This window comes from Piliocolobus tephrosceles, chromosome 19 (assembly GCF_002776525.5).
Source record: "Piliocolobus tephrosceles isolate RC106 chromosome 19, ASM277652v3, whole genome shotgun sequence".
Taxonomy (NCBI): domain Eukaryota; kingdom Metazoa; phylum Chordata; class Mammalia; order Primates; family Cercopithecidae; genus Piliocolobus; species Piliocolobus tephrosceles.
In genome coordinates this window covers 22,738,730-22,764,211 of record NC_045452.1, presented here as the reverse complement: position 1 = coordinate 22,764,211, position 25,482 = coordinate 22,738,730, and the positions used below count along the sequence as shown (strand labels likewise).

At 46.2% G+C, this 25,482-nt stretch overlaps 1 protein-coding gene across 1 annotated transcript; it reads right to left on the bottom strand.

Annotated features, from left to right (window-relative positions):
* Window positions 1-652: 652 nt before the first annotated feature.
* Window positions 653-23,181, bottom strand: RBX1 (ring-box 1). Its single transcript, XM_023221899.2, has 5 exons — window positions 22,894-23,181; window positions 20,725-20,803; window positions 9,699-9,769; window positions 5,972-6,057; window positions 653-841 (listed from the first exon to the last, which is right to left on the bottom strand). The coding sequence occupies exons 1-5, from the start codon at window positions 22,969-22,971 to the stop codon at window positions 829-831; spliced, it is 327 nt and encodes a 108-aa protein (XP_023077667.1). The 5' UTR covers window positions 22,972-23,181; the 3' UTR covers window positions 653-828.
* Between the last annotated feature and the right edge of the window lie 2,301 nt (window positions 23,182-25,482).

Below are 25,482 nucleotides of genomic sequence, written 5' to 3'. Positions count from 1 at the left end.
GAGGGATCTAGGTTGTGCATCTAGATCCCTCACATGCACAGTTCGCCATAGGGTTCAAGTGCCATCTAGTGCCTCATGATCTCAGGGGGAACAGTTCCAAAACCATCCCCAGGCACACCCCCACCCCACCCCCAGTCCGTGGAAAAATGGACTTTCATGAAACCAATCCCTGGTGGCAAAAAGGTTGGGGACTGCTGTCATACACAACCAAAGGTCACATGTGTATAGTGGTTTTACATTTTACAAAGCTTCTCTGTGTGACCACATGATGCCACTTAGTCCTCAGAAGCCCACAGTACAGACGAAAGTTCAGAGTAGAGAGGCAACTTTGCCAAGATTGCCATCAGTAACCAGGCTGTGGAACCAGGACTCAGAACTGGGTTTGACGACTGAATCCCACATTCTTCCCTCATTCAGCTGCCCGCTGCTGTCACACAGGAGGAGAAAGAAGGGCTGGCTGCTGTTTTCGGGTGCCAGCGATCCATACTCTGCCTCTGTCGGATCCCTCATGACTAAGTGATGCGCTCAGAGGACAACCCTGCTCTGGCCCCGATGAACAAACATTTCACTTTCGAAAGCTGAGTTTTCAGCCTTGGAAGGGGAGACTCTTCATTTATGTTCACTTTGTTCACATACACAAGAGAGAGCATCCGTTCTAGAATCCAACTGGACTTTATTTGACACAGAATACAATATGGCTACAGAAACAGCAAACTGAAAAAACAAAGCAGAAAAAACACGGTTCCATCTAATCTGTAATTAGGTAACAGCAGGGAAAGTCATTAAATGAATAACAAAACAGTTAAGCTTGATGGAAGAAGTCTTTTCCTAGTGCCCATACCTGAAAGACAAAGCAAATTACTCTGATTAATTCCGTGGTAATTTCCTGTGTGAGACATAAAACCTGCTTAAACACCAGCAACTTTAGTTAGAACCTAAGTGATCACAGTCTGCTCCAGGACTGAGTGAGACACTGACACTAGCTTAGCTGTCATTGTGATCCCCTTCCCCTCCCCATCTTTCAGGACTCCTTGCCTACTATCCCCTCTTAGTGACAGGCTCTCCCCGTGACTCAACCATGCCCACCTGACAGGTGCGAGTAGCTGCCTGGTGGTATTGGGGAGGTGAGAGGGAAAAGTCATTGGTGGGTTGTGAAAGGCAGCTCCACCTGCTCACTCCAAGCAGGGGCTCAGTTTAAACTTTCGGGCTCCCCTGATCATGGCGGCTGAACTCCGTTACTCAGGCACGTTCAGGGTAAAGCTAATAGTGAGAATAGCGATTGATCGGCCTTCAATTTCAAAATCTGTCATCAGCTCCAATTACAACTCTGATTACATTCAGTTCTATACAAAGAGAAGAGAAGCTAGGCGTGGATTTCAGGGATTTTCTGTTTTCCCCAGAAACCAAAATTTGGTTCTAAGATTATAAAAAATAAACAAGGGGCCGGGTGCAGTGGCTCACCCTTGAAATCCCAGCACTTTGGGAGGCTGAGGTGGGCAGATCATCTGAGGTCAAGAGTTCAAAACCAGCCTGGCCAACATGGTGAAACCCTGTCTCTATTAAAAATACAAAAATTAGCCAGGTGTGGTGGCAGGTGCCTGTAATCCCAGCTACTTGGGAGACTGAGGCAGGAAAATTGCTTCAACCTGGGAGTTGGAGGTTGCAGTGAACCGGGAGATCACACCACTGCACTATAGCCTGGGGGACAGAGTGAGACTCTGTCTCAAAAAATATATATATAAATAAAAATAAAGAAACAAGGCCAAGGAATTTCTTCCACATATGAACAGATTTCTTGAACACAAGATCCCTCATTATCTTTTGTCCTGGATCTTTTTAGGCAGTTAACCTGATTAAAATAATTTGTTGTATGGGTAGAAACTAGGGCACTAGAACTCTTGATCACAGCTTCTCTTAAGAAATCTACTTGAATATTGTCTTAAGAAGAGCTGTTGTGCCAAATTCCACATAGGTTAGGTTCTAGCATGTGAGATGGGCTGTAGAGCAATCCTATCAGATTAAAGAATGCTGAAGAATTTGTTTTCCCAATGCACTGACAACTACCACCTGGGAAAGTCACCAGTTAGAGTGGCAGAGTCAAAGCCCCAGATGAGGAATTCTTCATACCCCCGCCAATTCTTACATTTAGCCCTGGGCACCTGACGGGCAAAACGAGACCGTTTTGGTCTAGAACGGAACCTTGAGCCTGCTGTAGGGCAGAGCCAATGACACAGGCCCCCTGAAACTTAGAAAAGTCCTCTGCCTTGACATGTATTCCTGTTATGGATTCCCGTAGAATGCAAGCTCCAAGGGCTGGAAGGACCATCTCAAACGTTCTTATACTTTACACGGCGCTTAGCATACATTTTGCTGAAGGAAGCCCAACAGTACCACTCAGATACTGAGTATTTGGCAGGTTTCTTAAAAACTGAATATACACTGATAATACTTTCAAATGTTTTACCAAAATAAATTATTGAATTTAAAGGCAAAATCACTGCACCAATAATAGATTTCTAAACATTTCACAAACAAAAGAATCCTATTTTTTTTGTTTTTTCAATCCAAGAATAGCCTAATAAAGACTTATATTTAAATTTAAAAACTCCTTTCCCAGAAAAAACTCAGTAAAGAAAATGACCAATAATTCAAAAGAAAACAACGTGCAGGAAGATAAACATAGTGGCTCACGGAAAAGCGTAAGAGATACAAAAACATGAACAACTGCCCAACCTCACTGAAAATTCAAAAAAGAAAATCGAATACTGATTGTCACCTATCAGTGGCTAAGATGGAAAAATTGTATAAGGAAGCCTTGGCAGGAAATGAAGAAAGGGGCGTTCTGCTTCACTGTTTGGAGGGAGTGTAAATTAGTGTATATTCTTAGGAATGGAAAAATTGACACTATTTCTCAAAAACAAAAATGCACATTTTTTTTTTTTTTTGAGATAAAGTTTTGCCTCTTTGCCCAGGCTGAAGTGATGTGATCTCAGCTCACTGCAACCTCCAGCCCTCCGGGTTCAAGCAATGATTCTCCTGCCTCAGCCTCCTGAGTAGCTGAAATTACAGGTGCGCACCACCACGCTCGGCTAATTTTTGTATTTTTAGTAGAAACAGGGTTTCACCATGTTGGCCAGGCTGGTCTTGAACTCCTGACCTCAGGTGATCCACCCGCCTCAGTCTCCTAAAGTGCCAGGATTACAGGTGTGAGCAACTGCACCTGACCTTTTTCTTTTTTTTTTTTTAATTGGCTCTGTTATTTAGGCTGGAGTGCAGTGGCCTGATCTCAGCTCACTGCAAACTCCGCCTCCTGTGCTCAAGCCATCCTCCCACCTCAGCCTCTAGAGTAGCTGGGACTGCGAGTGCACGGCACCACATCCGGCTAATTTTCTTTTTTTTTTTTGAGACAGGGTCTCACTCTGTCATCTAGACTGGAGCACAGTGGCACAATCTCGGCTCACTGCAACCTCTGCCTCTCAGGCTCAAGTGATGCTCCTGCCTCAGCCTCCTGAGTAACTGGGATTACAGGCGTGCACCACTACCACCCAGCTGATTTTTGTTTTTTTTTTTTTTTTGAGACGGAGTCTCGCTCTGCCACCCGGGCTGGAGTGCAGTGGCCGGATCTCAGCTCACTGCAAGCTCTGCCTCCCGGGTTCACGCCATTCTCCTGCCTCAGCCTCCCGAGTAGCTGGGACTACAGGTGCCCACCACCTCGCCCGGCTAGTTTTTTGTGTTTTTTTAGTAGAGACGGGGTTTCACCATGTTAGCCAGGATGGTCTCGATCTCCTGACCTCGTGATCTGCCCGTCTCGGCCTCCCAAAGTGCTGGGATTACAGGCTGGAGCCACCGCGCCCGGCCTGATTTTTGTATTTTTTTAAGTAGAGACGGGGTTTCACCACGTGGGCCAGGCTAGTCTCCAACTTCTGACTTCAAATGATCCACCTGCCTCAACCTCCCAAAGTCCTGGGATTACAGGCACGAGCCATCACGCACAGGCTAATTTACTATTTTTTGGTACAGATGGGGTTTCAACACGTTGCCAGTTGGTCTCGAACTAGTGGACTCAAGCAATCTGCCCACCTTGTCCTCCTAAAGTGTTGAGATTACAGGTGTGAGCCACCAAGCCCAGCCATACTCTTTACCCAGAAATTCCTCTTTTAGGAATTACTGCTCCAAATACATCTACACATTTACGTAAAGCTTCATGTATAAGGATGTTTCTCCCTTCACATTGCTTGCATCAGTGAAAAACCGGAAACCCAAATGTCCACCAATAGGGACTGACTTGTTTCTTGAGACGGAGTTTCGCTCTTGTTGCCCAGGGTGGAGCGCAAAGGCGCAATCTCAGCTCACCGCAACCTCTGCCTCCCGGATTCGAGTGATTCTCCTGCCTCAGCCCCCTAAGTAGCTAGGATTACAGGCATGCACCCTCACGCCCAGCTAATTTTGTATTTTTAGTTGAGACAGGGATTCTCCATGTTGGCCAGGCTGGTCTTGAACACCCAACCTCAGGTGATCCGCCCGCCTCGGCCTCCCAAAGTGCTAGGATTACAGGCGTGAACCACCAGGGACTGACTTTTTAAAAAACGTAAAAAATGTTAAAAACATGCAAACAAATAAAAAAACAAAAGAAAAAAGTTAAGGTACATTTACATAAATACTCTGCAACCATTAAAATTAAATGAGGTAGTTTGTTATTTGTGGAAATGGAAAATCTCCAAATGTACAAAATGGAAAAAAAAAAAAGGTGAATTACTGTATAGGATACTCACATTTATGTTAACAAAAAAATATATATACACACAGCCATGTAAATGCTGGGACATATAAGAGATAGTGAGAAAATCTACTAAGAATGCCGGGCGTGGTGGCTCAAGCCTGTAATCCCAGCACTTTGGGAGGCCGAGACGGGCGGATCACGAGGTCAGGAGATCGAGACCATCCTGGCTAACATGGTGAAACCCCGTCTCTACTAAAAAAATACAAAACCTGGCCGGGCAAGGTGGCAGGTGCCTGTAGTCCCAGCTACTCGGGAGGCTGAGGCAGGAGAATGGCGTGAATCCAGAGTGAGACTCTGTCTCACAAAAAAAAAAAAAAAAAAAAAAAAATCTACCAAGAAGTCGTCCTGTCGCTGATGGCTAGCTCCAGCAAGCAGGAGCAGGGGCCTGTAGTGGGAAATTCATGTTTTGTGATATACACTTTCAACCATTTAAATTTTTAAAAATTTACCAGGCCATGTTTTATTTATATAACAATAAAATCTAATCAGGATAGCCATAAATGCTATATTAGAATTAATCAGTATGAGATAAACAACTGAAATATGATAGGTGGATACAAGTCTAGTCAAAAGCTACCTGACATTAGGTAGTCCATGGAACCTCATTAGGATGTAATTTATGAAATATTTAAGAGTTTATAGATTATCACATTTTCTACTTTCACAGACCCTAGAAGGCTGGGAAACCTGCTGGGCGCAGTGGCTCACACCTGTAATCCCAGCACTTTGGGAGACCGAGGCAGGCAGATCACTTGAGACCAGGAGTTCAAGACCAGCCTGGCCAACATGGTGAAACCCCATCTCTACTAAAAACACAAAAATGAGCTGGGCATGGTGGCACAGGCTTGTAATCCCAGCTACTTGCTAGGCTGAGGTGGGAGGATTGCTCGAACCCGGGAGGTGGAGGTTGCAGTGAGCCAAGACAGCACCACTGCACTCCAGCCCGGGCAACAGAGTGAGATTCCATCTCAAAAAACAAACAAACAAAAAGGTTGGGAGACCCTAGGCTGCAAATGTCTAATGTTGGCTAATCCTCTGTGCGTTTTCCATACAGATAAGTCCTAGCTTAAGTAACCAAAAACTAGCTTTAAAAAACATAAGGCATGTATCATGTCTCCATCCCCCAAGACCACACTCCTTTCAGCCCGAGGCAAGTCAAAAAGCCCCGTCAAAACAACCAAAGATACCTACTTTTGGAATTCCCACTCTCTGTTGTCCAATGGACACACCTGTCGTGTTTTGAGCCAGCGAGAGATGCAGTGGAAGTGAAAAGCATGCTGGAAAAAAAGATATTTTATTAAAAATAACTCCGATTTTTTTTGCAGGTCCCACAGGGCAGTGGCATGGGTGACATATAGTGGGCTAGAGGAGGTAACAACGAAAGGCAAAAGTTCAACAACTGACTATATCTTGGTTAGGTGCGAGGATATTTCCAATAAAGCATTTGCTAGAAATGTCACTACTACTAAAGGAAATCATTCAGGAAGCACAGGAGTATGTGCTAGCACTGAGCTCTCTTCTCTTTAAGAGAACATGGAATATGGCTCCTTGGTCCCATTCAGCCTGTAAGGGGATACTTCCACTTTCCCTGGGAAAGGAGGCCCCTGATCAATGCAGATTTCAAATATCCCCATTCCTGGTCTCTAGCTTCCCTCCCACCCTCCTGCCCCTGGAGAATATGACCTGCAGGAGCAGAGCCTTCTCCCCAGCCCTTGGTAGAGAAGTGCACGGTCACTGCCACCCACCCAGAATTGAGACGGGCACTTCCCCAACCTCCCCACACCCAGCTTAGCTCTGGTCAAAGGAACTTTATTTCCAGACTTATTCACAGACATACTGATATTACAAGAGCTCAGTACTTCACATGCCTGTAATGGGTGAGGGACTTTGTCTTAGGGAATGAGATAAAAGAAAACTGGGGTAAAAGGAAGTATTCTTACGAGGGACAAACAGTACACAAGCAGCCTAAAGAGCATCAAAAGGCTTATTTCATAATCAAGACAAGAAGTAAAAAGACAAAGAGTACCAAGACCACTGGTAACTGACAGAGAGCTAGAAGTCTGCTTAGATTTGGGAAAAGGACAAGCTGCGTGCAGTTTTTTGGTGTGGGCTCATGACATGCAGATGCTAATCACAATGCCTCTACAATGAGCACTCCTTCCCCTGCTCATGTGCGTATTCGGACAGATGCAGCAAGTGCTTCCTTCATTTCGTCTGTGATTGGTGCGCTGTGATGGGGCACGGGGAGAAATACTCACACCCTAACAAAACAACAAAAGCTTTGCAAGCTTCATTTAATAACAACTGAAATCTGGTCAGTACATCTCCCAAAGTATGTATGGAACTTAAGGGATTATATAATATGGGTTATTATCTTGTGAAATATCTTTTGACAAAGACAAAAACATAATTCAGTAATTAAGAGTGGAATCCACAGCTACTACACTAAGGATACCCAAGAGAACAAATATTCTCCTAGAGTACAGCCTTTTGGAAGATCCTTTTCTGCTGACTCTTGTATAACTCACTGTGAAAAAGAGAAAAGGCAGAATTTCCAAAAGGCAGAAAGCGGCGACATTTTTCTTAACCATCGGGTGTTAGGGTCGGGTTCACCGAAGGGTATTCGACAGCTTCTCCCTCGCTCACCTCACCCACTAAGCACTTTGCAGCAGTACAGGGTCCTGGTATAGCCCAACTAAGTCAGAGAACACCAAGCACTGGGGAGAAGGGGGCTGTAACGAGGTGTCAGCACCCTGAATGTTTACTAAGACATGTTAATGGATATATTCAGCGGTCAAAGTACAATTTACAGAAGAGAAATTTACAGTACTTGACAGTTTACAGAAGATGTTGACATGTATTACCTCATTTGAGGCCTCACATCAACCCTGGCAGGCAAGCATGACAGATATTTTTATCTTCATTTTACAGACAGGAAACCGAAACCCAGACAAGTGACTTGCCTAATTCATGGAGCTGGTTTGTAGAAGACCCAGAACTAGAACCCAGGACTAATCCAGAGGCTTCTGCCACACCACGCTGGCTCTCTTTTACAGCAGGCTCTCTGAGAGAATCTCTCCTTAGCGAAATTGAAGGGGATGTTCACTCTCTTTTCTTTCCACATAAAGGAACATGGTTCTCAATGTCTGCATGCCAGAGAGGGCAAAGAGCCCGACATACTTCCTTTATCCCCATAAATGATTAAAGCTCCCCCATGGCCAACACGGTCTACTGTGAGCCTGGCCAAAAGGTCGCAACAGAGATGGAAGAAGGTGTATCAGAAAGTGTGGGTAGGGGCTGGGCATGGTGGCTGATGCCTGTAATCCCAGCACTTTGAGAGGCCGAGGCAGGCGGATCGCCCTGAGGTCAGGAGTTCAAGACCAGCCTGGCCAACACGGTGAAACCCCATCTCTACTAAAAATATAAAAATTAGCCGGGCGTGGTGGTGCACACCTATAATCCCAGCTACTTGGAAGGCTGAAGCAGGAGAATCACTTGAACCCAGGAGCTGAAGGTTGCAGTGAGCTGGGATCGCATCACTACACTCCAGCTGGGGCCACATAGTGAGACTCCGTCTCAAAACAAACAAACAAACAAACAAAAAACAGTGTAGGTAGGAAAAAGTTGCAAGTCAACAGGAAAAAATACCGAGAACACCATCTACACAGTAACACCTCTACCTCTAATTTGTATTTATTTAGTTTTTTTTTTTTTTTGAGACGGAGTCTTACTCTGTCACCCAGGCTGGAGTGCAGTGGCACGGCCTCAGTTCACTGCAAGATCCGCCTCCCGGGCTCATGCCATTCTCCTGCCTCAGCCTCCCAAGTAGCTGGGACTATAGGCGCCCGCCACCACGCCCGGCTAATTTTTTGTATTTTTAGTAGAGACCAGGGTTTCACCTTGTTAGCCAGGATGGTCTCAATTTCCTGACCTCATGATCCACCTGCCTTGGCCTCCCAAAGTGCTGGGATTACAGGCGTGAGCCACCACGCCTGGCCTATTTAGATTTTTTTAAACAAGCACTTGTGCTTACTATGTGCCGGGAGCTGTTTAATCACATTTTAACATAAATCATCTAATCCTGATTACAATTTTATGTGGTCTACTATCAGCCCCATTTTACATGAGGGAACCCAGGATTAGAGATGTTACACGCCTTGCCTAACATCACTCAGCAAGTAAGTCACAAAGACAGGGAATGGTGGTATGACTCTAGAATCTCTTAGCCCTGTGTCATGCTGGAAACTGTGGGTATTCTGTCCCCATGACACAGGAGGCCCTGACAAGACAATTTTAGCTCATGTGACTGGGACTTTACAGCTTAAAGAATGAATTTTCAACACATGCTAGAAATAACATATTTGATATTTGTTATCCTTCACAGCTGTCACACTCTTGGAAGGCCATTCAGTCCAATAAAGCTACACAAAGCATTTCTGGCATAAGCCATGTTAAAAAAAAAATCTATCTCAGTACATATGCCACACTTCAAACACACACACAAACACACATACACAGAGACTTGAATACTCAATTTACTCATCAAACTTAGTTCCATTAGACACCTGGTCTTTAAAAAAGTCTGTTTCAAAGGTACAAAGTTCTACCAAGAGAATATTCCAAAGGGTGCACGCAGGTTTTGAAGGCAAATCCCATAGATGAAGCCCCAAAATATTGCTAACAAAAGTGGGTCCACTTTATAATTAAGACAAATAAGTGCCTTTTTGCAGTAACTGTAATTTTTACCCTGTAACAGGTGAATAGTATCATGATTTAAAATCTTTTTTATTATTTGTATACCTTTTAGGAGAAAGCTGGACTAGTCAGTTTTTTTCCCTAGTTATTTTCAAGACTAGCAAAGCAGGAAAAGTGGAAATATGTTTATAAGCCATGCTGACAGGTAAAGATGCCTCCTTACGTTACAGACTCCCCATGCGACGGTACATTCTTCTGAAGTAGCAGACGCCTGGTTAGCTTGACATTCTATGCCTGTGGGAACAAGAGCAACAGGATCACTGGACCTTGGGAGCAGGAACGTTTCAATCTATAGCAGCCAAAACAATTCTCAAGTGGTTAATTAGCCATAATTGTTTTTTAATGAATGTGGGAAAGGACGAACAGAGAAGACAGAGGTAACAGTATGCTTTCTGATGATTTCCTATCCTTGTTTAAAAAGAGTAACAAACGGGAAATGCACATCTCACTCCTGCTGTCCAGGCTACAGTGCAGTGACATGAGCATGGCTCACTGCAGCCTCAACTTCCTGGGTTCAGGTGATTCTCCCTCATCCTCCTGAGTAGCTGGGAATACAGGCATGCACCACCATGCCCAGCTAATTGTCTGTATTTTTGTAGAGATGGGTTGTTTTCCTTTTTTTTTTGAGACGGAGTTGCCTAGACTGAGTTTTTTTCCTTTTTTTTTTGAGACGGAGTTTCCCTCTTGTTGCCCAGGCTGGAGTGCAATAGAGCGATCTTGGCTCACTGCAACCTCCGCCTCCCGGGTTCAAGTGATTCTCCTGTCTCAGCCTCCCAAGTAGCTGGAATTACAGGCGGATGCCACAACACCTGGCTAATTTTTTGTATTTTTAGTAGAGACAGGGTTTCATCATATTGGTGAGGCTGGTTTCAAACTCCTGACCTTAGATGATCCACCCGCCTCGGCCTCCCAAAGTGCTGGGACTACAGGCGTGAGCCACCGCATCCGACCTACCCATCAGATCTTGATCTCAGTCAAGAACTCATCGCAGGCCAGGCATGGTGGCTCACGCCTGTAATCCCAGCACTCTGGGAGGCTGAGGCAGGCGGATCACGAGGTCAGGAGATCGAGATCATCCTGGCTAACATAGTGAAACCCCGCCTCTACTAAAAATACAAAAAATTAGCCAGGCGTGGTGGTGGGTGCCTGTAATCCCAGCTACTTGGGAGGTTGAAGCAGAAGGAGAATGGTGAACCCAGGAGGCAGAGCTTGCAATGAGCTGAGATCGTGCCACTGCACTCCAGCCTGGGCGACAGAGCAAGACTCCGTCTCAAAAAAGAAAAAAAAGGAAAAAAAGATCTGATGGGTAAAGTACAACTGGGTATAAATATTCAAAGAACAAGAATTACTAATGCATAATTTGCTTTCTCTGATGATAGTAACTAAATGGAGTCTCCCTTCTGAAGAATAAAAAGCTTCAGGAGAAACTATTTAATAGGGGAGAATTACTTCAAACCACTACAGGTGAAAAATAGTAAAACTATGGCCAGGCACAGTGGCTCATGACTGTAATCCCAGCACTTTGAGAGGCTGAGGCGGGCGGATCATGAGGTCGGGAGTTCAAGACCAGTGTGCCCAACATGGTGAAACCCTGTCTCTACTAAAAATACAAAAATGTAGCTGGGCATAGGCCAGGCGTGATGGCTCACGCCTGTAATCTCAGCACTTTGGGAGGTCAAGGCAGGCGGATCACGAGATCAGGAGATCGAGACCATCCTGATCAGCCAACATGGTGAATCGAGATCAGCCAACATGGTAAAATCCCATCTCTACTAAAAATACAAGAAAAAATTAGCCGGGCGTAGTGGCGGGTGCCTGCTGTCCCAGCTACTCGGGAGGGTGAGGAAAGAGAATTGCTTGAATCTGGGAGGCGGAGCTTGCAGGGAGTCGAGATCACATCACTGCACTCGAGCGTGGGCGACGGTGTAAGACTCCTGTCTCAAAAAAAAAAAAAAAAATTAGCCGGGCATGCGTGGTGGTGGGCGCTACTCAGGAGGCTGAGGCAGAAGAACTGCTTGAACCTGAGAGGCAGAGGTTGCAGTGAGCCGAGATTGCGCCACTGCACTCTAGCCTGGGTGACAGAGCTAGACTTCGTCTCAAAAAAAAAAAAAAAAAAGTAAAACTAAAAAAACAAACAAACAAAAAATAGATGTTAATGGGCATATGTGGTTTTAGGGGAAGAGATACCACAATAATATATTTTTTTTCACCCTTCAAAAATTTAGAAACTGGGCTGGGCATGGTGGCTTACACCTGTAATGCCAGCACTATGAGAAGCTGAGGTGGGCAAGTCGCATGAAGTCAGGAATTCGAGACCAGCCTGACCAATATGGCAAAACCCAATCTCTACTAAAAATACAAAAATTAGCTGGGCCTGGTGGTACATGTCTGTAATCCCAGCTAACTGGGAGGCTGAGTCAGGAGAATTGCTTGAACCCAGGGGGCAGAGGTTGTAGTGAGCCGAGGTTGTGCACCATTGTACTCCAGCCTGGGCAACGCAGCAAGACTCTATATCAAAAAACAAAAAAACAAACAAAGGCTGGGAGTAGTGGCTCACGCCTGCAATCCCAGCACTTTGGAAGGATGAGGCTGGCAGATCACTTGATGTCAGGGTTTGAGACCAGCCTGGCAAAACATGGCAAAACCCCCTCTCTACTAAAATAGCAAAAATTAGCCAGGTGTCGTGGTGGACATCTGTAATCCCAGCAACTCAGGAGGCTGAGGCAGGAGAATCACTTGAACCCAGGAGGCAGAGGCTGCAGTGAGCCCAGATCACACCACTATATTCCAGCCTGGGCGACAGAGTCTCTCACACACACACACACACACACACACACACACACACACACAAGGAAAGCAAAGAACTTACTTTTGCTAGCCAGATTTACACTACAGAGTAACTTGGTTTGCCAACTGATAAAGAATTGGGGCTAGGCGCGGTGGCTCATGCCTGTAATCCCACCGCTTTGTGAGGCTGAGGTGGGTGGATCATGAGGTCAGGAGATCGAGACTATCCTGGCTAACATGGTGAAACCCCATCTCCACTAAAAATATAAAAAAATTAGCCAGGCGTGGTGGCAGGTACCTGTAGTTCCAGCTACTCAGGAGACTGAGGCAGGAGAATGGCGTGAACCTGGGAGGCGGAGCTTGCAGTGAGCCGAGATCGCACCACTGTACTCCAGCCTGGGTGACAGAGTGAGACTCTATCTCAAAAACAAAAAATAAAATAAATAAAATAAAAATAAAGAATTGGGCCAGGCACAGTCACTCACACCTGTAATCCCAGCACTTTAGGAGGCCATGGCAGGAGGATCACTTTAGCCCACTCAAGACCAGGCTGGGCAACACAGCAACATCTCATCTCTAGAAACAAAAAAAATTAGCCAGGTGTGGTGGCACATGCCTGTGGTCCCAGCTACTAAGGAAGCTGAGGCAGGAGAATGGCTTGAGTGCAGGCAGTTGAGGCTGCAGTGCACCATGATTGCACCACTGCACTCCAGCCTGGGTGACAGAGCAAAACCTTGTACTTAAAAAAAAAAAAAAAAAAAAAAAAAAAGCCAGGCGTGGTGGCTTATGTATGTAATTCCAGCACTTTGGGAAGCTGAGGCAGGCGGATCATCTGAGGTCAGGAGTTCGAGACCAGCCTGGCCAACATGGCGAAACTCCATCTCTTCTAAAAATACAAACAATTTGCCGGGTGTGTTGGGTGGCACATGCCTATAATCCCAGCTACTAGAGAGGCTGAGGCAGGAGAATCGCTGGAACTTGGGAGGCAGAGGTTGCAGTGAGCTGAGATCACGCCACTGCACTCCACCCTGGGTGACAGAGTGAGACTCCATCTTAAAAAGAAAAAAAAAAAGGATCTAGGGCCTATGCAGTGTATTTAAGAACTTATTGGGACTGGAATACACTACTACATTTAAAAGAATGGTAGAGAAAAGTAAACATAATGTCCTTTAAGTTGGATCCTCTAACTTCAGAGGAGGACTATATATTATAAAATTAAATAAGAGTCACAATTATTAAAGTGAAAATCAAAACTGTTTCAAGGTACATCATCATGTTTAAATTTGATCTGGGTCTTTCTTTTGACTGTGGCCATGGCACTACTAACCTAAAGAATCCTTCAGGTTCCCTTCATGGTATAGTTCTTTCCTTCTTCTCTGCCACACCTGGAAAATGCTCCTCCTCCTATCACTCTCAATTAATCTCCACCCTTCAAGACCCAACTTAAATCCCTACTTCTTGACTGAAGCTTTTCCTGACGCTTCCACCCTGAGTCATTTTCCTCTCCTTCAGGCACTCTTAACACATCAATTATGAGCATCTCTTTACATACCTGACCTCCCTCCTTCCCCCTCAACTCAAAGCTCCCACAGAGTAGGGACCTGGTCTTTGCCAAGTGCAAAGTATGCTCTTGGTACTCGAACAAGCAAACAAAAACTATTTCTATAAATAGAAGAAATACGAGACACATACAGATTAATCCTTTTCCTTTTTTTTTTAGATGGAGTCTCACTCTGTTGCCCAGGCTGAAGGGCAGTGGCACAATCTCTACTCACTGCAACCTCCACCTCTTGGTTCCAGCGATTCTCCCACCTCAGCCTCCCAAGCAGCTGGGATTACAGGTGCGCACCATCACACCAAGCTAATTTTTTGTATTTTTAGTAGAGATGGGGTTTCACCATGTTGACCAGGCTGGTCTTGAACTTCTGACCTCAAGTGATCTGCCTGCCTCGGCCTCCCAAGGTGCTGGGATTACAGGTGTGAGCCACTGCACCCGGCCAAGATTCATTTCTTTTTTTTTTTTTTTGAGACAGAGTCTAGCTTTGTCCCCTCAAGCTAGAGTGCACTGGTGCAATCTTGGCTCATTGCAACCTCTGTCTCCCGGGTTCAAGTGATTCTCCTGCCTCAGCCTCCCAAGTAGTTGGGACTACAGGCGTGCGCCACCATGCCTGGCTAATTTTTTGTATTTTTAGTAGAGATGGGGTTTCACCACATTGCCCAGGCTGGTCTTGAACTCCTGAGCTCAGGCAATCCACACGCCCTGACCTCCCAAAGTGCTGGGATTACAGGCGTGAGCACCACGCCTGGCCAGATTCATTCTTTACTAGAAAATTCCTAAGAAAGAACAAAAAGATATAGGAGTGATATTACAGCAATCTAGAATGCCAGATAAGAAGGGATATAGCAGGGAAAACAATTGGTGTAAAATGTGCTCAATACAAGCGTTTTCCAGCTTTTGTTGCAGAGAGTAAGTAAGGGGTTGGGTCCAGTTAATTTAAACAGGTGCAGGAACTGTTCACTGTCAACCCAGAACAGGTAAACAGTGGCACATAATGGGTTCATGTCACACCCCTGCCAAGGCCGAAGCCTATCATGTGATTCTAAAGCTTGGGGACCTTTCGGCTTTGATAGAAACGCTGTGCCACCAAAGAGCTGTTAAGGAAGTAATGGCTTCATCTCAAGAGCAGACAGATTACACTTTCAAAACACTGATGGGGCCAGGCGCAGTGGCTCACGCCTGGAATCCCAGCATTTCGGGAGGCAGCGCCGGGTGGATCACTAGAGGTCAGGAGTTAAGAGACCAGACTAGCCAACATGGTGAAACCCCATCTCTACTAAAAATACAAAAATTAGCTGGGCTTGCTGGTGCATACCTGCAGTCCCAGCTAGTCGGGAGGATGAGGCAGGAGAATAGCTTGAACCTGGGAGGCAGAGGTTGCAGCGAGCCGAGATCATGCCACAGCACTCCAGCCTGGGCAACAGAATGAGACTCTGTCTCAAACAAACTAAACCAAACCAACCAAACCAAACCAAACCAAACCAAACCAAACCAAACCAAACCAAACCAAACCAAACCACTGATGGATCTGTAGTTTTAGGTAGATACTAACATCTTCTGGGCCAAGGCTGGGTCTAAGATGATAAAGATTCCCCATTATCCAGAAGAAGATTACCAGAGGTAACAGAGAAAATAAAACCTAACATATTTGATTTTTCAGCAACTCCTTAATACAACCAAGAAAGGAGACAATGTAAAATAAAATAAATACAAAGCTATAGGAGGGCATGCAGAATCAATATGGACTTAAAAGAGGAAGTCTTCAGAATCCTACTGGGGCACAGCCATAATCATTCTTATTTACTCAGAGCTATGTATATAATTACTCATTTAAGGCCAGAGAAGATTTATTAAAATACAGCCATTGCTAAATCTAGATTCTTACTTTCATCTTTAACAAAAATTGTCTTTACAAAAATAAATCCATTTTTTTGTTTTTCTTTACTAAGTTCTTTTCCCATACAAATCCCTGTTTTTTTTTTTTTTGTTATGACACTCAGACTTCTCCTTAGTGTGTATAATAAAAGTGTGTGGCCAGGGGTAGGGGCTCACACCTGTAAGCTCAGTGTTTTGGGAAGGTGAGGCAGGAGGATTGCTTGAGTCCAGGAGTTCAAGACAAGTCTGGACAACATAGCAAGACCCCATCTCTACAAAAAATTTAAAAATAGCAGCCAGACATGGTGCTTCACACCTGTAATCCCAGCATTTTGGGGGCCGAGATGGGTGGATCACAAGGTCAGGAGCTCGAGACCAGCCTGGCCAACATAGTGAAACCCCGTCTCTACAAAAAATACAAAAAATTAGCCAGGTGTGGTGGTGGGTACCTGTAATCCCAGCTACTTGGGAAGCTGAGGCAGGAGAATTGTTTGAACCCTGGAGGTGGAGGTTGCAGTGAGCTGAGACTGCGCCATTGCACTTCAGCTGGGTGACGGTGTGAAACTCCGCCTCCAAAAAAAAAAAAAAATTAGCTAGGTGTGGTAGTGCACGCCTGTGGTCCTAGCTACTTAGAGGCTGAGGCAGGAGGACTGCTTGATCCCAGGTCAAGGCTGCAGTGAGCTATGATTGTGCCACTGCACTCCAGCCTGGGCAATTGAGTGAGACCCTATCGCTAACAAAAAAAAAATACATAAAAAATAAATAAATAAATAAACAGTGTTTCTCTTTTTGAGATAGGGTCTCACTCTCTCACCTAGGCTGGAGTGCAGTGGAGAGGAATCTTGACTCACTGTCACCTCTGCCTCCCAGGTTCAAGGGATCTTCCCACCTCAGCCTCCCAAGTAGCTGGGACCACAGGCATAAGCCACCATGCCTGGCTAATTTTTTGTAGAGACAGGGTTTCGCCATGTTGCCCAGGCTGATCTTGAACTCCCAGTCTCAAGCAATCTGCCTGCCTCACACCCAAAGTCTTGGGGTTTACAGGTATGAGCCACCTCACCTGGCCAAGAGTGTCTTTTTTTTTTTTAAGACAAAGTTTAGCTCTTTTTGTCCAGGATGGAGTGCAATGGCAGGATCTTGGCTCACTGCAACCTCCACCTCCCAGGTTCAAGTGATTCTCCTGTTTCAGTCTCCCATTTAGCTGGGATTACAGGAACGCACTACCACGCCTGGCTAATTTTGTATTTTTAGTAGAGACGGGGTTTCACCATGTTGGCCAGGTTGGTCTCGAACTCCTGACCTCAGGTGATCCACCCTCCTCGAACTCCCAAAGTACCGGGATTCCAAATGTGAGCCACCATGTCCGGCCCAAGAGTGTGTTTCTTTTTTTTTTTTTTTTGAGGCGGAATCTCGCTCTGTCGCCCGGACTGGAGTGCAGTGGCCGGATCTCAGCTCACTGCAAGCTCTGCCTCCCGGGTTTATGCCATTCTCCTGCCTCAGCCTCCGGAGTAGCTGGGACTACAGGCGCCCGCCACCTCACCCGGCTAGTTTTTGTATTTTTAGTAGAGACGGGGTTTCACCGTGTTAGCCAGGATGGTCTCGATCTCCTGACCTCGTGATCTGCCCGTCTCGGCCTCCCAAAGTGCTGGGATTACAGGCTTGAGCCACCGCGCCCGGCCAAGAGTGTGTTTCTTAAAGGTAAAGACTTGAGGTTGGGCATGGTGGCTCACAGTTATAATCCTGGCACTTTGGGAGGCCAAAGGGGGTGGTTTGCTTGAGGCCAGGAGTTTGAGTGGGTCACGTCTGTAATCCCCACACTTTGAGAAGCCAAGGTGGACAGATCACTTGAGGTCAGGTGATCGAGATCAGCCTGGCCAATATGGCAAAACCCTGTCTCTACTAAAAATACAAAAAATTAGCCGGGTGAGGTGGCCCACACCTGTAATCCCAGCTACTTGGGAGTCTGAGGCAGGAGAATCACTTGAACATGGGAGGCGGAGGTCGCAGCGAGCCAAGATTGCGTCACTGCACTCCAGCCTGAGAGACAAACAGAAACTCTGTCTCAAAAAAAAAAAAAAAAGGTAAAGACCTGATCTCTGTCATTGTTTTATCCTGGTGCCTACCAGGATGCTCAGGATATATTCATTGGATAAATAAAAGATACGACTTAGAAAATACTTTCATAAGGTTTTTGTTATAAGATTTCAATATCCTACTTCATCTGACATTCGACATATATTATGAAACAAAACAGGTATTCCACTGAAAGCCTAATGTGATGTCTCAAGCATTTCGCTATAAGAGAAGACAGAATATGGATCGCCTTTGTCTTCTGTGGTCCTTCTAAGAAGTACATTCTCTCATATCCAGAGACACATATACACTGACTTAAATATAGAGGAAAAAAAAAATCAGGGTTGTATAAGATCATTAAAAATCTTAACTATTTTCAAAATACAGCCCCAATAAAGCAAAATTTTCTCTGGGTATAACTCCTTGTGAAAATGCAAGGCTCAGAAACTGGCAAGCATGTAATCAAAGACCCCACCCAAACACATTTGAAATCATGCATATGTTTTTCTGTGATGGGCTCATGTCATCTATATTAAACATCATGGTAGCTGCTGATCTCCCTTGGTTGTAGTGTGAAGAGATAAACAATGTCAAAGCTCAAAGAAGCCAAGGGCAATACATGACCAGTATACGCCGTGACTGCTTTCCAACAGAAAATATTTGATTCGTGCTTTCCAAGTTGAAAACATCTGAGTGAGTTTAAGATAAGATCTAAAGCTCAACTCTGGGTTAGTCTTACATTGCACAATAAAGTAGTTATTAACCACATGTGACTACTGAGCACTTGAAATGTGGCTAGTCTGAATCCAGATGTGCTGTAAGTGTAAAATACACACTGAATTTCAAAGATGGTGCACAGACAGAATGTAAAATATCTCCTTTTTTTACATTAATTACATGTTGAAATAAAAATATTTTGGCTATAAAAGATTAAATAAAATAGATTAATTTCAGCTTTTTATTTTCTTTTTACTTTATGAATGTGGGTACTAGAAAATTTCAGGCCAGCCACAGTGGCTCATGCCTATAATTGCAACATTTTGGAAGGCCAAAGTGGGAGGATCACTTGAAGCCAGTTCGAGACCAGCCTGGGCAACAAAGCGAGATCCTGTCTCTGAAAAAAACAAAAAAAAAGGAAAAAGAAAACTTAAAATTATATATGTGTTTGTATTTGTGGCTTACATTCAGGTTGGACAGTGCTGGGTTAGACAAAACCAAGGAAGAGAACAGGTGAAGAATATTCTAGGTGAGAAAGAATAGGCTATGTAACGGCTCTGAAAAAGAGCATGGACACTTAAGAATGAAAAAGCAGGCCGCGAGCGGTGGCTCATGCTTGTAATCCCAGCACTTTGGGAGGCCGAGGTGGGCAGATCACCTGAGGTCAGGAGTTCGAGACCAGCCTGGCTAACATGGTGAAACCCTCTCTCTACTAAAAATACAAAAATTAGCTGGGCGTGGTGGCAGGCGCCTGTAACCCCAGCTATCAAGGAGGCTGAGGCAGGAGAATTGCTTGAACCCAGGAGGCAGAGGTTGCAGTGAGCTGAGATCACGCCACTGCACTCCAGCCTGGGCGACTCCACCTCAAAATAAGAAAAAAAAAAAAAAAGGGAAAACCGGCCAGGGGCCATGGCTGTTTTGGCCACCATGGTTAATTTAAAAAAAACAAAAAAGTGTCCAGGTAAACTAACAGAGTGAGCAGGAGTGACTCAAGATGAAGTTGTAAAGGCAGGAGAGTGATCTGAAATATAAGTTCCTATAATTCCAATTCCAGAAACTTGAAGTTTCTTTCCTCCATTTCTGGCCTCAGTAACAAATCATTTTAGTTCCCGGATGAAAAAGTAACCTCAACTGTTCCTGGTGTGATCAACATTCTTGTTCCTTCTACTATAAGGACAGGAAATCAGTCCATCAAAGGCTATAATCGGATCACTATGTGCTGACCACTACATGTAATAAAATATGTGGAGATTTAAATGAAATTTCTTTAGTGCAATCAATTACCTATTTAGATGTTGGCAATGATTTCCTTTTTATTATGTTTGGGCCTAACATACAAAATACTTACTCCTTAGGCTTCTTTCCTTTGTAAACAATGACCAGCAAAAATTAGCTCATATAGACATTTTTTTTTTTTCTTTGACTCTTGAGTCTCAAAAAAAGACTGTGAGTCTTGCTCTGTCGCCCAGGTTGTAGTGCAGTGATGTGATCTCAGCTCACTGCCACCTCTGCCTACCACGTTCAAACAGCTGTCCTGCCTCAGCCTCCCAAGTAGCTGGGATTACAGACATGCACCACCACGCCCAGGTAATTTTTGTATTTTTGGTAGAGACGGGGTTTCACCATGCTGGTCAGGCTGGTCTTGAACTCCTGGCCTCAAATAATCCGCCCACCTCAGCCTCCCAAAGTGCTGGGTTTACAGGCATGCACCACCACGCCCGGCTAATTTTTGCATTTTTAATAGAGTCGGGGTTTCACCATGTTGCCCGCCTTGGGCTCCCAAAGTGCTGGGATTACAAGCATGAGCCACCGCGCCTGGCCTCAGATAGAATATTTTAGCTCAAAGTTTATTTTCCTCCTTTCCCTATTTCTACCTTTGAGTCTAGGTACAAGATGGGAGATATGCAGGAAGAATCAACAGTGCCTGTTGTCCACAATTAATTCTAAATGTGTCCCTGCCATCTTTAGATTGAGTAGATTTATTCTGAAAGCTGGGTATGCCTCCAGGACCTCATAAAAAAACTACTCTATTTCAAATACACCAAGAGACTAGATACAGAAGACCGAGTGCTCAGAGTAGGCTTGATATCTGCTTGTGAAGAAGAAAATCGGTCACATCAAAACAGCCACAAGCTCTGCAACCTTCTCAACTTCCTCCCATCCTCCTCCAATTACTTACAAAGATCCATAATGTGGTTCCTGCAGATGGCACAGTTATCAACCACAATATCCCAGGCCCAGAGGGCTACTGCATTCCACTGCAAAGACAAAAAAAGGGAACAATGCATTCTCCTTATAACACACACACAGTCTTTAGGACTTCAGGCTGCAGCTGTAGTTATGATCTCTGGCCACAGGGAACCACCAAACAAAAGTTTTTGGATGTTACGTTAATCTTATTATACCAAAGAAACAGCAGACAACACATATGTTCTCCTATTCTCCAAAAGACTGAGTATATGAACACATAAATTAATGTCATCTTTTGTTTCCTATAGTTTAAAATAATTTAGTCTGGCTGGACGCAGTGGCTAACGCCCATAATCCTAGCATTTTGGAAGGCTGAGGCGGGTGGATCACCTTAAGTCAGGAGTTCGAGACCAGCCTGGCCAACATGGCAAAACCCCATCTTTACTAAAAATACAAAAATTAGCCAGGCCTGGTGGCGGGTGTCTATAATGCCAGCTAGTTGGGAAGCTAAGGCAGGAGCATCGCTTGAATCTGGGGGACAGAGGCTGCAGTGAGCCGAGACTGTGCCACTGCACTCCAGCCTGGGTGATGGAGTGAGACTCCATCTCAAAAAAAAAAAAAAAGCACAAACTTGAATTTCTGTGCAGGTTTTGGTGGCAGTTGCAGAAGAGCTCAAAATCTGAATAAGTATCTGCTCTTCCAGGCAGCTGTGGAAGCATGAGCAATGAAGTGAAAGCTAGGGAACAGAATGAACTAAGATGATGACTGGATCATAAAACGGGTAATCGTGGGATAAGCTGGATAATTAACTACCCATGTCAGTACACAGAACAAGGTCATCACTTAAATCTTAGATTACTTCATAACAAATTCTACAATTCACTAGAATTTTGTTCGATTCTTACCATAAAATAAATTGATGTTCTCAACTTTTATATGTTTAGACTCTTCTATTAAGATAATAATTCCAGTAAGAGTTTAACTAAAAGTGGCATTTCATTCATTCAACTCTGGCTTCCTCAATTACAAATACTCCCAAACCTTCATCGCTTTCAAACCCCAGTCTCAGTGCCTAGTAACTTCTTCACCACTTTTCACCTCACAGCTTCAACGTGGAGGAAAAGCCCCTACATCTATTATTCTTCAATATGGCTGGCTGTAACTGAACAGCAGTGGCCACAATGAGACACCAAAAAGCACTAGGAGGGGGGATATTGTCAGTGTTCAGCCAGATGTTCCAGGAATATCTTCCCTATTTCAGAATCTCCATTTTGAACAGTTTTCATGTTAGGTGGGACTCGACACTTTTCTCCCAAACTGTGGCAAACTACCAAAAAGCATTTCATGCAAAAAGACACGTTCCATTTTTGCTTTCCCCTCTTACCATTCGCAACTAGTACTCAACCCTCCCGAAATGCCACAGGATTTGGGCTCGGATTTTCTTAACAAGTTCCACCATATTTTTTTATTATTATTTCGGAAGGGGTAGATTCTGGACGTGATAGAGAATCCAAGAGTGGGGTGGTTGCGGGAAAAGTTAACAGACGTCTCAGAACAGCCAAGCATTACACTCCAGACTCTAACTCGGCGGTGTGAGGCCCAGAGATGGGGTTAACGGAGGCCTCGGTTCAGCGAGGACCAAGTCTCATCCCTCCAAGTGAGAGGACCCCAAGCTTCAAAAAGGGGCGGAGCAAGATCACCAGCGGGGCTCCTCAGAGGCCTCCAATGCGGTAGGACCTCAGGTTCCAGGCTTTCGCCGCACTGCCCCATCCTCCACCGCCGCAGTCGCTCGGACTCCCCATTCCACCCACCCCACCCCACCCCACCCTACCCTACCCTGTCCTTCCCCCCCCCTCAACCACTCCAGTGACAGCTCAAGCGCTTGGCTCCAGCCGCCAAGTCGCAACCCCGCGTATCTCAACAAGCAGCTCCGTGATTGGCCCCTCAGCATCACAGCGAAACCAACACTTCCACTGACAGTGGGCCTCCGTCACGCCGATCAACTCTAAGACCCGCCCCCCGACTTCCTTTCGTGGTACCCGGTCCCAGGAACGCCCTGAAATGAAAGCCTTTACTCCGCGCCTCGACCATCCTCGGGCCTGCCAGCCAGATCCGCGCCTCTCTAGCTTCCCTGAGGAAGGCGCTGGCGAGACCCAACCTTTTTCACTTCAAAGCGCTTCTTGCCCGCGCCGCTGTTGGTGCCGCTCGGGGTATCCACATCCATCGCTGCCGCCATTTTGGAAACACACGGTCTGTCGTCCGACCACCGCGCCTGCGCAGCAGCGCACACACACTTAGTTCCCCCAGCCTCCCCGGCACCTCCTCCCGCACCCCACCCCTCACTGGCGCGCGAGGGGGAGGTGGGGGCGGAGCACGTGACCACGCCTCTTAAAGGGGCTGTCGCAGGTCGCCCCACCCGCGAAGTGTCGGCCGGGGAGGGGGCGGTGGCCGGAGTGGGTGGGGCGGGGCCGGGCGGGGCCGAGGCTACGTGAGCTAGCCTGGTAGAAACGTTCGAAAGGGCTCGATGTCGCCGCCTCCTCTGGGAAGCCCCCGGCCGCACTCCGTCAGCTGGGGCGGCGGCTGCTTCCTCCGCCTGAGCGGGACCTGCGCCTCAGTCCTGTCCTGCCTACCGGGCTCGCCGGGTCGCCGCGCCGCCGCGCGACTCCCAGTGCTAGCCGGGGTGGGCGCCCGCCGCCTGCCCCGAAACCCGAGAGCCCTCGCTGGTCTTTCGCAGACTCTGACCCGCCTCCGAACCAGGCCCATGGTGCAGTCCCTGTGGGAGGGCTGGGGCCCAGGCACCGTCTGGTCTCCGATTTCTGTTCGGGAACTGCTTAGGGATCGATGGGGAGAGAGGAGACCCCCGAAGGTCCTCCCTAAGGCCAGACTGAGCAGGCCCCCAGTGCTGCCCTCACCCGCCCGCCAAGCCTGGAGGGTGGCCTCTGCGCCCGCTTAGTCGCAGTCCTAGGACCGCCTTTGGTCGTGGTGCACGGTTTCACCGTGGCGTGTGTCAGTCCCCACTCCTCATTCCTCAGTTGTCATCTGTGTAGGGTGATTTCTCCCCAGTCTGTGTCCTCTTTCCGCTACTTGTGCTATAGTGAAACCGACCCATCTGCAGTCGCTGTATTTAATTTTTGTGAGGCATTCTGACTTTTTCGTGTTTTTTTTTTTTTGAGACGGAGTTTCGCTCTTGTTGCCCAGGCTGGAGTGCGCTGGCGCGATTTCGGTTCACTGCAACCTCCGCCTCCTGGGTCCAAGCGATTCTCCTGCCTCAGCCTCCCCAGCAGCTGGGATTACAGGTGTCCGCCACCACGCCCGGCTCATTTTTTGTATTTTTACCATGTTGGCCAGGCCGGTCTCGAACTCCTGACCTCAGGTGATCCGCCTGCCTCGGCCTCCCAAAGTGCTGGAATTACAGGCTAGAGCCGATTTTTTTTTGTTTTAAATAGAGACAAGGTCTCACTATGTTGCCCAGGCTGGTCTCGAACTCCTGGGCTCAAGCGATCCTCCCACTTCGGCCTCCCAAAGTGCTAGGATCACAGGAGTGCGCCACCGCGCCCGACCCAAGCACCTGTACTTTGTGTCACTCTCCCATTTCTCGCTAGACCAGGACTCCCTTTGACATCGCTAACCTTGCAGAGGTGTGACTCCGCCAGAGCACTCTTAGATCTCGTGCAGGTGATTTGAAGCCTTTTATTTTCTCTTAAAAGATAAATGGAGAATAATGGAGTGTGCTGACACTATTGCTAAAGAGAAAGAATTGGCCAGGCGCGGTGGCTCACGCCAGTAATCCCAGCATTTGGGGAGGCTGAGGCGGGTCGATTACCTGAGGTCGGAAGTTTGAGACCAGCCTGGCCAACATGGTGAAACAACATCTCTACTAAAAATACAAAAATTAGCTGGGCGTGGTGGCACGCGCCTGTAGTCCTAGCTACTCGGGAGGCTGAGGCAGGATAATCTCTTGAAGCCGGGAGGCGGAGGTGACAGCTGAGATCGAGCCACTGTACTCCAGCTTGGGTGACAGAGTGAGACTCCGTTCCCAAAAAAATAATAATAAAAGAGAAAGAATTGCCATTTGTTTATTTGTTAGTCATAAACAGGAACAAGAGATCTGGGAAAACACCACCACAGCTTTATCCAGACTTGGAAAGAAAAATTGTGTGAGATAGACCTTAAAGGGCTACAAGAAACTAAAACTACAAAGTTTTTTTTAGCCCAAATTGTAATGACTTTATGTTAAAATTTCTGTTGTTAATTTATTGTGCGCCTACAGGCCCTGACAGGAATACTAGAAACCCATTGTAAATTAAGGTATTGAGGACATATTTATCCATCATTCAACAAAAGTGTTGATATTTACCAGGTTCTATTTTAAACAGAAGAGACATAGTAACAGTCAAACCCCTAGTTAGGGAATAAGACACAAGTCAACAAATAAATACATCAGGAAGTCTCAGGGCCAGTCGAGGTGTCTCGCGCCTGTAATCCCAGCACTTTGGGAGGCCAAGGCAGGCGGATCACCGGAGGTCAGGAGTTAGAGACCAGCCTGACCAACACGATGAAAGCCCATCTCTACTAAAAGCACAAAAACAAAAATGAGCCGGGTGTGGTGGCGGGCACCTGTAGTCCCAGCTACTGGGGAGGCTGAGGCAGGAGAATGGATTGAACCCAGGAGGTGGAGGTTCCAGTGAGCCGAGATAGTGCCACTGCACTTCAGCCTGGGCAGCAAAGCAAGAGTCTATCTCAAAAA

Coding starts and splice junctions, on each gene's coding strand:
- RBX1 (XM_023221899.2), bottom strand. CDS start 22,971: ATGGCGGCAGCGATGGATGTGGATACCCCGAGCGGCACCAACAGCGGC. Junction 20,804..22,893: donor AGCGCTTTGAAGTGAAAAAG/GTTGGGTCTCGC, acceptor TTGTCTTTGCAG/TGGAATGCAGTAGCCCTCTG. Junction 9,770..20,724: donor GAACCACATTATGGATCTTT/GTAAGTAATTGG, acceptor TTGTTCCCACAG/GCATAGAATGTCAAGCTAAC.